Source organism: Schistocerca nitens, chromosome 1, assembly GCF_023898315.1.
Source record: "Schistocerca nitens isolate TAMUIC-IGC-003100 chromosome 1, iqSchNite1.1, whole genome shotgun sequence".
In the NCBI taxonomy this organism is placed as follows: Eukaryota; Metazoa; Arthropoda; class Insecta; order Orthoptera; family Acrididae; genus Schistocerca; species Schistocerca nitens.
Window position 1 is genome coordinate 884427484 of NC_064614.1, and position 15739 is coordinate 884443222.

General features: G+C 37.3%; 1 protein-coding gene across 2 annotated transcripts in view; it reads right to left on the reverse strand.

Moving 5' to 3' along the window:
* LOC126263975 (uncharacterized) overlaps positions 1 to 15739 on the reverse strand; it is a 57831-nt gene that overhangs the window by 3143 nt on the left and 38949 nt on the right. Inside the window, exons 4-5 of one of the 2 annotated variants that reach the window (XM_049960958.1) lie at positions 12186 to 12308; positions 1604 to 8362 (exon numbers count right to left, since the gene is read on the reverse strand). In XM_049960958.1, the coding sequence (XP_049816915.1) occupies positions 7968 to 8362; positions 12186 to 12308 (518 nt within the window). In that variant the 3' untranslated portion in view covers positions 1604 to 7967. Of the gene's footprint in view, positions 1 to 1603; positions 8363 to 12185; positions 12309 to 15739 lie in introns of those variants that run through there. The other variant, XM_049960959.1, reaches the window with a different exon arrangement.

Sequence of the window (15739 nt, forward strand, 5' to 3'; positions counted from 1 at the left end):
CAACCATCTGCAACATGGGAAGTTATGAAGTTAAGGAGACAGATCAGGCTATGGCGATTCGCTATGAAACGGCTCACCAAGCTCTGGCAGAACAGAGAAATAACAAACACCACAATGGTTGAACTTGTTGAAACACTAGAGTTTTCAGTCTTCTTTCATAGTTGCTAGACAGAAACCCTTAAATCCAAAGACAAACAGCAGATCACAGCAGTTGGGCTTTGATACTCGTGCAGGATGCTGCATATAAAATTGATTTAAAGAAAAAAAATTATCATTATTGAGCAACTCAATATCTCCTTCACTTTTCTTCTTGTGATAACCAAAAAATTCTCAAGTTCTTTGGCTATATTTTGAGAAGAGACAAAAAATAATCACGGAAGGGAAGATCAAGGCCAAGAGCAGTGAATAGACAACTTGACCAAATCAAGCAGATATCTGGTCTGCCTCTTCATCAGGCTCTAAGAGCAGCTCATAACCATCCACGATGCAGACACTTGCTTCGGGGGGTCACAATGCTCAGCAATCAGCACGAGCGCTGGTGGTGGTGGTTCTTCAAAACAGGTCATCAACACTTCAAAATAGTAACTACCTATTGCAAAAACATACATTAGACACCAGTGACTGTAATTGGGCACCCAGGAAGAAGCCATTGTAAATTTACAACCTGGTGCTCCACTGAAATTAAGCACTCTACATTTAATATTTAATTCTGAGCCCCACTACCATCTTCCATTTTTTACACAGATTAAGTATTTTCAGTCCGCAGCTCGTGGTAGCAATCTCGCTTCCCAAGAACGGGGTCCTGGGTTTGATTCCCGGCGGGGTCAGGGATTTTCACCTGCCCCGAGATGACTGGGTGGTGTTGAGTTGTCTTCATCATCATTATTCATCCCCATTACAGTCGGAAGAAGGCAATGGCAAATTTTAGAACCTTGCCTAGTACAGCGGTGCGCGTCTCCTGCATTGTTTCCCTATGCTCTCTCAAGAAGCATGGGACTTCATTTCCATTTCCAAGTATTTGCAATGTGAATAACATGTTACTTGCCAGAAAAAGATTCTAGAACAATCCATGATCATCCTCTGAATCATTAGATCACAGTTTGGCAAACAACCGAAGTACTCAGCCAGTTTTATCATCTTAGGAAAGCAAGGTGGTCGTCCATATTTTTATTCCTTTTAGGTTCTTGATTCTCAGAAGTGTTGGTAAAAAGCTTGTTTTGTTCTAAATAGTGAATTATTTTTTTTCCTGCTCTCATTTCACTCCATTTTCTTATGCCCTACATCCTCAGCTTTTCCAGAAAATATACCATAAGTTTTTTCTTCTCTTCATGTATTAAAACAAAATCATCCTCCTGGTCACTCACATCACATTATTATTCAATGTATCTGGTTAGAAGCTACAGAATCTTTTTGTAGAAAGAGTTTAGAAGTTAATGAAAAATACTGGAGGATATGCTCTGCTTGAGTGTATGAGCAACATGCACAAATGCATGGAAAGCTTCGAAAGCCTATTTCTTACACTGAAATAAATGACAAGCAATAATGAAAGACAGAGAAAATAAGTACTTGAACAATCTTTTGTTTTGCAGTAAAAATACACAGTAACACAAATTTTGACAGAACTTTTTTCACAAAATGTAACAGACTTAATTAACGCAAAATACAAACAAGTTATTCATATCACAACATTCGACACTGCTAAAAAATGCAAATGTACAATTTCATAACATCAGTGTTTGTAGAAAAAACATATGGAACCAAAACAGATTTTACATTTCTGCAGTTATAATGGAGAAAAATATTTGCAGGAAATCTTATAATCATTTACCTGGAACAAATATGAAACCTTAGTTTTTCTTCTTGTAAACTGGTTACAATATTGTAATAAAACAAAAAGTTAACACTGACAGTTCTTGTAGAAGCATGCAAAAATGCATGTAAATCAACTGAGTATTCTTTTTGAAGTATACACAGCTCCCATCTTTCATTACATAAATACTATCATTATCTATACATTAAAGCTACATTTCCTTAAATTATCCAAAACCATCTCTTCCTTGCTCAATTATAATTTATTATACTTATAAGTTTATTCCTGGCAAATATATGAATTTACAAATATTTACATCAGGCTACCTTTATAACAAATCTGTAAAAATATCCTGCAAATATAAAACTTTTACAAAATATATATTTTTGTTTTATGTGATCTGTACACTAAGAGTATCAAAACACAAAGTGATCCACACACTATCTAGTCTGTAAATAAAGTTACAAATCACTTTTCTATGTACATGGGTTCTCTTCAAAGGACACACATTGAAAATAAGGTAAATCCTTCGGACGCGGAGGGAGGGATGGAGGGGGAGGAGGGAGGGATGGAGGGGGAGGGGGGAGAGAGGGGGAGAGGGAGAGGGAGAGAGAGAGAGAGAGAGAGAGAGAGAGAGAGAGAGAGAGACCTGACCACAAGAAGATTCAGAACAGAAGTAATTAATAATACTTGTAATGGGCATAATTTAGCTTGCCCTCTGCTGCATATTTACATTTACATAATTATGTATTGATCATAAATTATTGCATCCTCATGCTCATCTTTTATTAAGTAGTTTCATCACATTTTCTATGGTACTGAAAACAGTTCTGCTTGTTTCAATGGCTGTATGATGGAAAATAAAATACTTAAAAGGAGTTTGTGAAAACTGCACAGTCCACCACTGTGCACACAAGAGACACAGAATATTCCTGCAACAAATTCTTACAGAGTGTTGGAATTTGAAGTATGGCCCCTAATAAATCTGTCCAAATAGTTCAGTTTCTGGTAAGTGTGCACTACTCCCTGCCTTGCATCTCAGCCTTAAGCTGCATGTGAATCTTCAAGCAAATTACACTTTACAAGTTATTTTACAGTATCAGCAACTTCATAATTAGTTTTCTCCTTACAAACAGATGGTTTTAATTGACATTTTCTTTGAGCTTTCCTCTCATACTTCCAATTAGCCAAGTACATGCTAATGGTACTAGAAGACAAGCCCTCAAAATGACATCATCGAAGAGATTTTTCGAAATTACAAAAAATGGAGACAGCATATTTGAAAACAAACAAAATCAACATCCCTTGTGGTAACCAAGAATTGCATTATATTTTCACTGCACTAAAAACAAATAACTATGAATAAAAGCAGTTCTGAAAAATTGGAAGACATACCATGGAGAAAGGGATGTTTAAAATAACACTACATAATAATTATTATAATAAGGCTATAACAATTTTGATTTTAAAAACTCAGATCTTCTCTACTACAACAAAAGTATGAAAACTCACAAGAAGAAATTGAGATTTTATCCCTGAGTATCCTTTATGTAAAATTCTCTTCAAGTGAATGTTCTCTTCCATCCTTTCGTCATTGAAGCATACACCAACACATTAAATATTAATTATTGCTCTTTCTACAACAAAGATGTAACAGAATACTACTGCTTTACTGTCATTAATGGAAAATGTACTGATGGCACAATTTTGTAAACCTGTTATATTTGTAAATAAATTACAAGTCATGTTGTGGGATAAAAACAGTACCTACTGACTCTTGAATCAACATGATTGAAGTGTCTTTCGAGTAGTATATCAAATAAAGTTTTATATTTCTACATGACATTAAATGAAATGTTTAAATTATAACAAGCTACAACATGTATATTGAAGCCAAAATTGTTTCAATATTTAGTCAATAGTACAGACAAGACTTGAACATACAAGAAATCAAAAATGAAATACAATTTCACATATGTAGAATAGGTCATACAGAGAGGAATGCAAGAAAAAACTATGACTGGTCCTGAACAAATGTAAACAAACAGTAATAAATAGAACCAGTGTGCATGAGGTGATAACAGAGATGTGAACATTTTTAGTTGGAGACAATTCCCACTAGACTGGAATCTGGTATCAAGCCCTCGTAAGAACATGGCTTTGATTTTAAAAAGTTTCTCAAAGCACACATCCCACTAAAGAGTATATAAATTTCATCTCAGTAATGATACAACTATTTTAATGGGCCCTCGCTGTGCAATGTGCAGAGCTTACGCTAATCTGCTGCTCAATAAGTGCTATTTTTAACTAAGCAACGTTGCACAACCACATCTCTATAACAACAGATTTCTAGTTTGATTTTCATTGTTTTTTAATTCAACAAAAAATCTGTTTACTGGTTGCATGAAAAGAGGTAATATCTTAAGGGTATGCATGGCTCTGACCTTCACGGTAGTTAATTCTCACAGTCCGAGGTCACTGCTGCTCACCATCATATCTGTGAAATTATCTTTGAGCACACTTTTTCAATGTCACATCATCACAATGATCATGGCAACTGTGGTAATTATATGCCAAAAGCAGTTATTAAAGGCACTGTCCTTTATATATTTCAGTTCTTTTAACAGATCAACTCATGAGACATTGTAAACTAGGGTGACCAAGCTATTGTTGGACAGAGTGTAGCCAACAGCTCTTTGCAAATTCCTTAAGTAGCCACTGTGAACCCTCGTTGTTTTTGCAAACTGTAGTTTTATGTCCTCTTATATATTTTCCCTTTCACCTCGTTTTGTTTGTTTCAAAGAGGAAAACATGCAATTGCAGAAGGATTCATTCTGTTAGTGACAGATTGGATCAGCCATGACAATATTCTTCTCACGAGTATAATTCTTAATTTAAGTCTTGGAATTATAAATTACATCTTAAAAATAGATACACTCAGAATTATACAGCACACAAGATTACACTCACTCTCTCTCTCTCTGTCCCCCTCACACACACACACACACACACACACACACACACACACACACACACACACACACACAGATATATATATACGATACATATTCAGGCAAACTACATATCAAAAAATACTGAGCAAGTACAGAAAGCACCACAGAGATAATCGGTAACAAATAATTCCTTAAGACAATACAAAAATATAAAATATTCAATAAACAATGTTAACTGCCACCAAGGAATTTCAGAACACACACACACACACACACACACACACACACACACACACACAAAAGTATTGCCGAATCCCCAGACTCTCAAGTCTTTATTTCACTGATGGCAATGCTCTCCATGACTGATCAAAGAAATACCCCTCTAAATTGTTAAAACCAATAGCTGTTGTGTCACCTCATCTGATAACTGCAGTGCAATTTGCAACTGACAGCTGAATGCTTTCATCGTGCAACAATCCTATATGGTAGTTAACCAACAACATTATTGGAATTAAAAATTCCTCACTATTAAAAAAAGGTATTTCAGACACTGTGCTCCACAGAAGCTATAATAATAATAATAATAATAATAATAAGACTCCAGGGCTTAGAGTATCTTTATATCGATAAATCTCTAGCATCCTCCATAGCTTTGCTTTCTGAGTAAAGGATCCTACTGAGCTGGCCAAAGGAAAACTCTGGGACTTTTAATGCATTTAGCTACGCCACGTAATAAAAGAGGCAGCTTGCAACCTGAATGATTCTTCTACATTACTTTTAAACGACGGCCTTTCATTTCTTGATGGTTCAACATGGCAAGTGTTTAGTACTAGGCAAAATTAATGTAGAGTAACTACCAGAAAAGATGATAAGAATCACGAAATCTATATTTCATTTACAAGTCTCTTCATGAAGGAATGCGAGTTTTCAACTTTGAAATTCTCATTTTGAACTGTACCTTTGTATTGCATGGGATTGGCTGATTCCCCACATAAACAGAAGTAATGTCAGAATTCTGATGACCACTGTGCTTCTATATTGTAAATCCTATTGTATCTCTACTTTAAGCACTTAGGGCAAAAAGATCACTGGACATACACATGACTGTTTCAAAGGGAATTTTTAATTTACAAATATCCTTCCACTTTAAGTACCATCAAAACTGGAAAACGGCACATTAACATCATAAGTTGCTATCCAACAAATACCTGTTAATAAACCATCAGACCATAATTACTTAAACAAATGCCAAAAATATCAATGATAGCGACATCATAAAAATTACCCTTATGTACACTCCAGAAAACAAAAAAATCTGCAGATCCAAAACATATAACTATCTAAGTATTAACTCAAATAATATTCTTCAAAAGAGTTTCCTATCACTAAAACCTCTTAGAGAAGGGACATCCTTAAGTGTGGTGAAACAAAAGTGTAATCAAAACCAAAATTAACTAACAAGATATTCTGGAGTGAATCAGACATTGCAGAAAGTATAACCAACATCAGAGTACCTAGATTATACACAAAGAGAAAATAAGATCAGGTATAACGTCTGAGTGACTCCATGGCAACCAAAAATAATATAGTCACTTTGATACACATGTTTGTTAACATTAAAACGGTGTATATGGATGGGCAGGTGTGCATGTGCACACATGTATGCAGAAGGAAATTCAGCATGTATAACAATGTACACATCAAATGAAGGAGAAAATATACCAAAGGAAAATATTTAGGAGCTAAAACTTTCCAAGAACAAGGTTGCTATCAATAACTAAAACTCTTTCCAATTATTATGTTTTCTACTGTCCATCAATACCAGATATTGCTGTTTACATACTAACCTCTGAGCTGAAAGGAAGGAAATTAAACAATATCTAACAATTGTATTTGGATGTTTCTCATCCCTAAATGTGAATGTTCTTATAAACAAAGGGGCATTCTCCATTTAAACGTTTGCAGGTATTTAATGCTGATACTACTCAGAAATGTTTTACTGAAAATGTAGGCAAGATCACAATTTAGCCACATATTTGGATAAGAGTTTTTCCATAGCACATTTGTCAAAGAATGGGTAAGTTTCTGCAACTGATTTTATCATATTTCCAAGAAAATGCCATGAGCTTTTGCTGAACACTGCAAGTGTAACGAACTTACAATTTACATTAACACCACAGCAAATTTTATTTTACACATTTTTCACAAGCAGAAATATTATTCAATCTGGGCTCAAGGATGATCACAAACCTGAAGCGAAGCTAAAAAACGATTGCGAGTCTCTGAGACACTGAAAAAGAGTATTTTGACTGAAACAATCTTAAACCATTGATTTACTGTTTCTGGCCGCCACGTATCGAGGAATTATCAGCAGTTATAATACGTGTGCCCAAGTAAAAGTACATAACGCTAAATACAGGGTGATTCAAAATTCCTATTACAGGCTTCTAGGGGTTGCAGAGGAGACTTACACTCCTCATGGTACACACAAAGCGGAGATAACGAGTTCTGACTTGTGTGCTGTAGGAGCACATGAATAGGAGCACATGAATATTTTGAGTACTTGTCCTCGGGCTCTCATCTGTGTCCTCTTCAATGTTGAAAGTGCAGCATGTCCATGGAACATCACAGCCAACCCTCCTACTTTCAAAAGTGCCAATTTCTTTCAGCCGTTGTTGTAGTCAGATAAAGGTGTTATGTGGCGTCAGAATTACAACAGGTACTGACGACAGTGCCCTCTTCTCAACTTCTGTGCATACCATAACAGCTGAAGATTTGAAAGTTATCTGCTCTTCAAACTGATTTTACTACCAAACACTAAATTCCTGGGCACTGAAGCTTGTAATAGGAATTTTGAATCACCTTATATAGGTTTCATAATCTCCAACATACATATTCCTGAAAAACTGGTCATTATAAACTTCAGATTACATGCTGCCTCTTTTCTTCATATGCTACAAAGGCCATAAATTCAAAATTCATATTCTATAACTAACTTCATAGCAGATCTGAAAAACTAGATAGCATAACCACAAGGTTGCAACCTCATACATATCAATGAAAGAGAGATAACAGGAAACTGACATGATGATGATAAAAATGGCATATGATGTCTCAAACTGCTGCTTTGAGAACATGAGATGCGAAATTGTTTGATTCTTAGATTAATTTGATTCACCTCATCCAGAGTCAATGCACATGCTTCATCGTGATGGAAAGAGTGACTCGTAAGATGGTGGGAGGTCTTTGTCAGCTGCCAGATGTGGTGGAGGTGCTGATGGTGGCAAAGTAGCCACAGACTCAACCATCACAGATGTGGGGGGAAACTGAGATTGTGCATGTCCTGAACTCGATGATGTACGACCGAGAGGGCTACTTCCCCGATTGTAGGAAAGATGTTCTGCAAGTGCACCCGATTCAGCTGCTGAGACTGGCACTCGCTGGTGCGGAGCACTCCAGCAAGCTTTGTGACACCGTCGTAATACCCAGATGATTACAAGGAACAGCACAAATGCCAGAAGCACTGTTGCAACGGCACCGAGCACCACCTTTGTGCCTAGTCCGCTCTTAGGCACCTTGGGTCCATCATCATCGTACCCTGCAAGATACAACACCTTACAAGAAGAGCCTGAAAATTTCATGAGTTAGACATTTATTCAATTTTTCCAACTATAATGCTTTGTAGCTTAAAGTGCAAAATTGCAAATTTTGACTTTTTTCTCATTTTTGTCTAGAAGCCAGATCAGTTTCTTACTGAACAAAGTACCTTAATCAGTTCCACTTTTGTTTTATACTTTAACAACAGGGGCTCTAACTCATCTAGACATTCTCATATAAATTGCTTCTCTATGAAAAACGTTCTTTCACTTCAACCCTGAAGAAACTTCGGAAACAGCCTATACACAACATTTGACACTGATGCACTCTTTCCCCATCCTTTCCCTACATGTCATGATTTTGAGAAGCTCTGGGAAGTACACACACACACACACACACACACACACAGATTATGAGTGACTTAGCAGATAGCAGATTGGAAAGTGTTGGCTATTGTTAACAATGACATACCATAAAACTCTATGCTAGCCACTTTCTTGTCTTACAGTGCTGATTACCCACCTAACACAATGCATTCTAGTTTCCTACCACCCACCAAGTTATAGCCGAGTATGCACTGGGGGAGCATTTTCACTTTCTGCACTAAGAGCAGTGTTTGGGAGACCCATGCAGTTTATATGCAAAACAGGAAAAACATATTTTCAACAGCGAAGAAAAAACAAATGAAATACAAATATGAGAAAAACAATACATCGCTGAAAAAAATTTTGAATTCTCTGAGATTTCTCTCTTTAGCACTGTGAGGTTTTTTTACCACACAGCAAGTGAAAGTGATAATAAGTGCCAGATAATGAAATCTGGAAGACATGTTGAGTGAGGAAAAGTTTTCATTCAGTGGATGCACCAGGCTACATGTGTTAATTTCTTCATGATGACATACCCAAGTGAAGGTACCAGACTATGAGAGTAATATGAAAGAATACAATTTTAGAGTCTTAGCAGGCTTAATGCTACGGTATCATAAGTGCAATATATTTTATGCAGACAAATTTGGAGTTCTTTCAAACTCATGCCTGAGAAGTCTTGCAAAATGCAAATGATGCTGAATCTGAGCAATAACTGACTGACAGTATTGGGAAACTGAGGATGCTCATTATTGGTAAAGCAGCAAAACAAAATTGCCATGAAAGTATCCAAACCAGTGATGAGGCTGGATGAGAGTATTTCAACTTACTGCATGTCCTCTAGAAGGGGGAAATATTGATAGCAGTAATCCTGATAATAAAGACAATCAGGAAATCCACAAAAAATTCAGATCAAGCACTTCCCAAGATTTTTGTTTTCGATTACTAATAGTGTTGTAACATCCAAGATACAGGATATTGATACAATAATAAATGTTTTTGCAGTATATAATGATGCAGAATTTGAAACTGACTTTGAACTGACATCAGGACCTACGAACTGCATTGTTCTAGTAACAATTCTTTGAACTGACATCAGGACCTACAAACTGTATTGTTCTAGTAACAATTCTATAAATCATGAAACAATTATACTCAGAAATTAGATATGGTACCTTCCCCTTACCTTTTTAGACTGACAAGATGTGTTGAATACAGTGACATATGAGGTTGTAGTTACAATGTTTTCTTTCCATACACTATTTTTTAAATTTTTCTATGGCTGATTAAAGTTACAAATGATCAAAACTCATTCAGTAAGATACACAAAAGGCTTAAGCCACAAGGAATCTGTGAATATATCCAAGACATTCTTCTTTCATTTCTCCTCCCCCCCCAGTCTTCGTATCACCTCAAACCCGCATCAGCCACCCTGCAATTACCACCATCTCTTAATCAAAAAAATTATTTATTCAATGAAGTTTACAATGTCTATGAAAGAATATAACCTGCACTGTTGAAGCAATGAAACATGACAACAACAATTGTCTGTAGAAAGAATATAACCTGCACTGTTGAAGCAATGAAACATGACAACAACAATTGTCTGCAGTAATAAGAAATCAATTCGTCACTCACCCACTGTTTTCTTCATTCTCTCTTGTCCAACAAACATGACTGACAGTCAGATTCCTCCAAAATTCACACACTGTTCTAGAAAAGAGAGCCCAAATACTTTAAAAAAAATGGAAGCTAATGAAACTGTCAATATTTTGCAAACCAATCCTTCTGCTCTCGTCCAGTGCACACATTTCCTTCTGTTTTTTCTTTAAATTCTTTAGTGTACTCACAAGGCAATTCAATAACACAGATTAGCCAACAAGACCACCAGTAACAAACAATAAGTATTTGGTTTTCAAAATGTCAATTTCTTCATCACACTAAAAATTTGGTAGGAAGGGAGAAAAATGTGAGTAATGGGGAGTGACAGATAAATCATAGAAAGACAAATGCAGTACACTTGGAAAAAAAAGATGGTGTAGCTCATGTCGGAAGTCTCTATTCAACTTAGCATCACTTTTCAGAAGCAATAAATAAGTTGGCCCCATCCTACAAACCCAAGACAAACATTTTTCAGCAAGAGAGAGAGACAGTACTGCACAGTATCCGCACATGTAGCATAATGTGCAGTGCACTAGCTTGTGGAACAGGAAGGTGAGTCACACCTGGCTTAACTGGATTAATAAGGGCGGCTGGTGCATTGGCCATCCTGAGAGAGGTTTTTCGGCATTTTCCCACACTCATTTAAGCAAATGCTAGGCTAGTCCCCAATTTCCACCTCAGAAAACACAACACACAAATACTCTAGTTAAAATACAATCGCACACAAATAACGTTTACACAATTCACAGACAGGTGGCACAAACAACTTCCTTCTGTTAGGTTATCTTGATGACTAAGGCAACAATAAAGGCAGCCACCCACAAAGTCAAATAAAACAAATTTGTCAAAACTTGAGTACCATAGATTCCATATCAAAAGCAAGATTAATGCTAGTTAAAAGAAAGAAGAAAAAGAGTACCGTACAGTGCTGCATTACTGTTGTGTGTTAAGCTGTTGCCAAATGAAATACAATGAAAGAAAAATGAAATTCAATCTGCATAAGATGCCACTTCATCAATTTTTTTTTAATAACAAGTGGATAGCGGTATAAACTATTTCACTACAGTTATTACTGGTTTTCATATAAACAGCTCCTGAAGTGGTAGAATGATAAGTCTCTATTGCACAAGAACATGAAACATGCTACATGAAAGAACCACAGTGTAAAGAGCACATTTAGGCATGTGTGTCTATGAACTGTCTGCATGATTCTGAGGAACTCCTGTGGCTAGCAAGATCCCCTTACATGTCCTCAATAAAACATTTGTGACCAGACTGGATGTCAACTCTGTCCCGTTGCCAGTATCCAGGGTATCATGGACCAGTTATAAAAGTGATGGGCCATCTTACTACAGAGAGGATATAATAGCTTTGCGACACCCTTCCCAACCAAACCTGTGCATGTATACAGGCAAAAAGGCATGCTGCAGCACACCAATAAGGGGCTCATACTGCCAAGTTATTTGTAAATTTGACTTGATTTTGCAGTCACTGAAATAATATCATGTACATTCTCAACCTGTGGAGTTTGATTTCATTTCCTCCTCCCCTCGTAAGAGCTTCACTGTTTTTGTTAGACAGTGTATTTCATGAGTGTATTTTATGATACGCGATGATAGTCTGTGGACCGAAACTGACTGTATTTTTAAAAAAAGCCACCTCTTCTCTTGTCAGTAAGTTGTAAATGTGGGGCACCATCTTAAAATATACAGAAGAAGAATTACAGGCAAAATGAAGGGGAATTGGATGTAAGTTTGGTTTTAAAAACAGACCTGCAATCAAACCAGTGAGACATACCTCCAAATGTGCAGTGCTCATCTAAACAACTTCCATACGGGCAGTTCACTATACTATCTGATTTGAATTCCTCAGGTATGCACTTGTCTTCTGCACAAACAAAGGCATTCCGAGAAGAACAGGCTAGAAAAGTGAAGGAAAGATATTAGAGCAATAGATAAAAAGAATGCTTAAATTGGTTTATAAACTGAACAACAACACAGTACACATATATCATTAATGTGAACAACAAATATGTGCTTTTTACAACATAGCTGAAACAAACATCATCTGAACCGGCACATTAATACCTCAACTTTTTCCATTTCATCCAAACTGGAGGACGGCAATTTCTTTTTCTTGTACCTTTGTCCCAAATCAGCACAGGTCAACACGGTTAATTTAAGGATTGGCCAGATTCAAACTACTATATTGTAGTTAATAGGAACTTCCATTAATCAAAAGAGGATGGAATTGCTCTTCTCACATTCTTTGCATGCATCTTAGTTGAAACCAATGTGTTATGGACAAGTCACTTACAGACGTTGTTATTTATTTATTTTTGGGTGGGGGTGCGTAAGATATTTGTGACTGTATACATATATACAACACAGCTTAAGGCTTAAATTGTGTAGGTGAGTAACAGGCATACTGTTATATACTTATACCACAAGTAGACTAGTGTACGAATGACACTATCATGACACCAGTAATCATGTAACTTCAATAACCATAGCAAATGAGAAGTTTTGTTCCAAAAACAAAGCTATGACATGTTTTCGAGTAATTCTTAATACAATGTTCGGTAAAATCATCAATAATCTTAATCCACACATTCTTTGTTTCGTTACTGCATGTTTAAGGAAACTTCAAATGATGTACAATCGATATCTGCTAGTAACCCTGACAGTTTTTATAAGTCATTTTACACCAGACTCATAGTTTATCACAATCAGCAGATTGGGCCTCAGCACCCAAGAGCTTAAATATTTTAGTAGTCTGTATATTGTCTCACTGTCTCCTCTGTGTGGTGAGCAGCAATCTATCCTTTCCATATAGTTGTTATTCCATCCTGGAATTTCCAATGTTTGATTTAGTTCACGATAATCAATGGTTAAGAATACACACTTACTAGCCAGTCTCTAAGGACATATTTCTAGACGAGTGAATTATTTTCTCACCTCTTCTGCACTGTACTTAAGAGAACTCTTAATGACAATGTTAACTTGCTGACCTTAAGTAACATGTTACATCAAGCAGTATAGACAAGAGTAATTCATTATCGTGGCCTGTCATATCCCGTTCTATAATTTTGACTGGCTGCTTCAGTCACTGAACAAACACCCTCCATATGGTCTGATAAAGACTTCAGAAGCTTTTAATGATGTTCTGTGTTCTTAAGTATTTTATCATATTTTCATTGGATTGCCTGGGCATTTTGTGCCAAGATGATGTAACTGTGTTTCTATCATTTGAAACACCATGTAAGAATACAAACTCAGGAGCTTAATCATGAGCGTATCAAAGGGTGACATGGTTCCTCTTCAGTTGTTCTTGTGTGATTTGCAAGTTATTTCTATTTTGATGCCAATGTTATAAAATGCAGTAAATTAAAAATACTTGCAAAGCAAGTGCTGAGGTGGAACCATGTTAACCTTCAGAACCTTACTTGACTGTAGATAAATTCAGCATATGCTGTGGCAGCACCTGAACCTTACATCCTGTTATTTAACAACAGAAAATCCAGGATGGAATAATGACAGTATTATGAAAAGGATAGATTGCTACTCAACATGCAGTGGTGATGTTGAAACACCGACAGACACAACAAAAAGACTGCTAAACAAGCAAGCTCTCGGCCAAGGGACCTTTTTCTGCATTAGACAACACACACACACACACACACACACACACACACACACACACACACACACACACACACACACACCATCTGGCTGCCGAGCCCAGACTGCGAGCAACAGTGCATGATGGGAGAAGTAATTTGGGTGGGTAGATGGATGGATGGGTGGGTGGATGGGGTGGAGGTAAGCAGGAGGCTGGGGTGGGGAGGGGGAAGGGTAGCAGGGTATAGGTGGGAAAAGGTAAAGTGCTGCTTGTGGGAACATACATGGATGATGGAGAGAGGGTAAAGCAGTGAAGTGCAGTCAGAAGGTTAGACAGATAGTAAAGGGAAGCTGAAAAGGAGAGAAGTAAAGAGACTGGGTGTGTTGGGGAATAGAAGAGTGTGTAGAAGAGTTCCCACCTGTGAAATTCAGGAAAGCTGATATTGGTATAAAGGATCCAGATGGCACAGGGTGTGCAGCAATAACTGAAATGAAGAATGCTTTGTTGGGCAGTGTGCTCAGCAACTGGGTGGTTCAGCTGTTTCTTTGCCAGTTTGTCAATGGCCATTCATGTGGACAGACACCTTGTTGGCTGTCATGCCCACATTGAAAATGGCAGAGTGGTTGCAACTTAGCTTGTAGATCACGAGTGATTTCACAGGCAGCCCTGTCTTTGATGGGATAGATGATGCTCGTGACCAGACTGCAGTAGGTGGTGGCGGGACGATGTATGGGACAATCATCCCTGTATGCTCCCACAAGTAGCACTTTACCATCCCCACCCCCTACCCTGCTATCTCCCCCCCTCCCTGCCCAAGCCTCTTCCAAACTCCCATCACCCATACTGTTTCTTCACGTGCTGTTGCATGCAGTTTAGCCTCAGCAGCCAAAGGCAGTGATCATGTGCCTGTCTGCGACTCACCATTGCCACTATACGGTGAGTAGCAAACTATTTTTTTCATAATACTGTTTTCAATTATTTGTTGGATGTATTCCAATCTCTGTCTCCTCCTGCAGTTTTTACCCTCCACAGCTCCCTCTAGTGCCATGGAAGTTATTCCCTGATGTCGTAACATGTGTTCTGCCATTCTGTTCCCTCTTCTTGTCAATGTTTTCACTGATTCTATGGAGAACTCCTCATTTGTTACGTTATCAGTCCACCTACTTTTCAACATTACCGTAGCATGGCATCTCAAAAGCTTCGAATTTTTTCTGCCCTAGTTTTCCCACAGCCCAGGATTACTACCAAACAATGCTGTGCTCATATGTACATTATCAGGAATTTCTTCTTCAAAGTAAGGCTTGTGTTTGATACTAGCAGACTTTTCTTAGCCATGAATGATCCCTTTGTCTGTGCTAGTCTGTTTTTTATGTCCTTCTTGTTTCATAAGTCAATATCAATTCATATTATGTGCTCATTAGACTGTTCAATCCATCCAACAGGTCCTGTGATTTTTCTTCACTTTTACTGAGGATGGCAATGTCAGCAGTGAATCTTGTCATTGATACCTTTCCATCCTGAATTTCAACCTCACTCTTGAACCTTTCTTTAATTTCTGTCATTACTTCTTCAACGAAAAGATTGAATAGTAGGAGCAAAACACTGCATCCGTCTTACACCCTTCTCAATCCAAGCATTTCATTCTTGGTCTTCCAATATTATTGTTCCCTCTTTATTCTTGTACATACTGTGTATCACACATCTTTCCCTTTAGCTTACACCCATTTTTT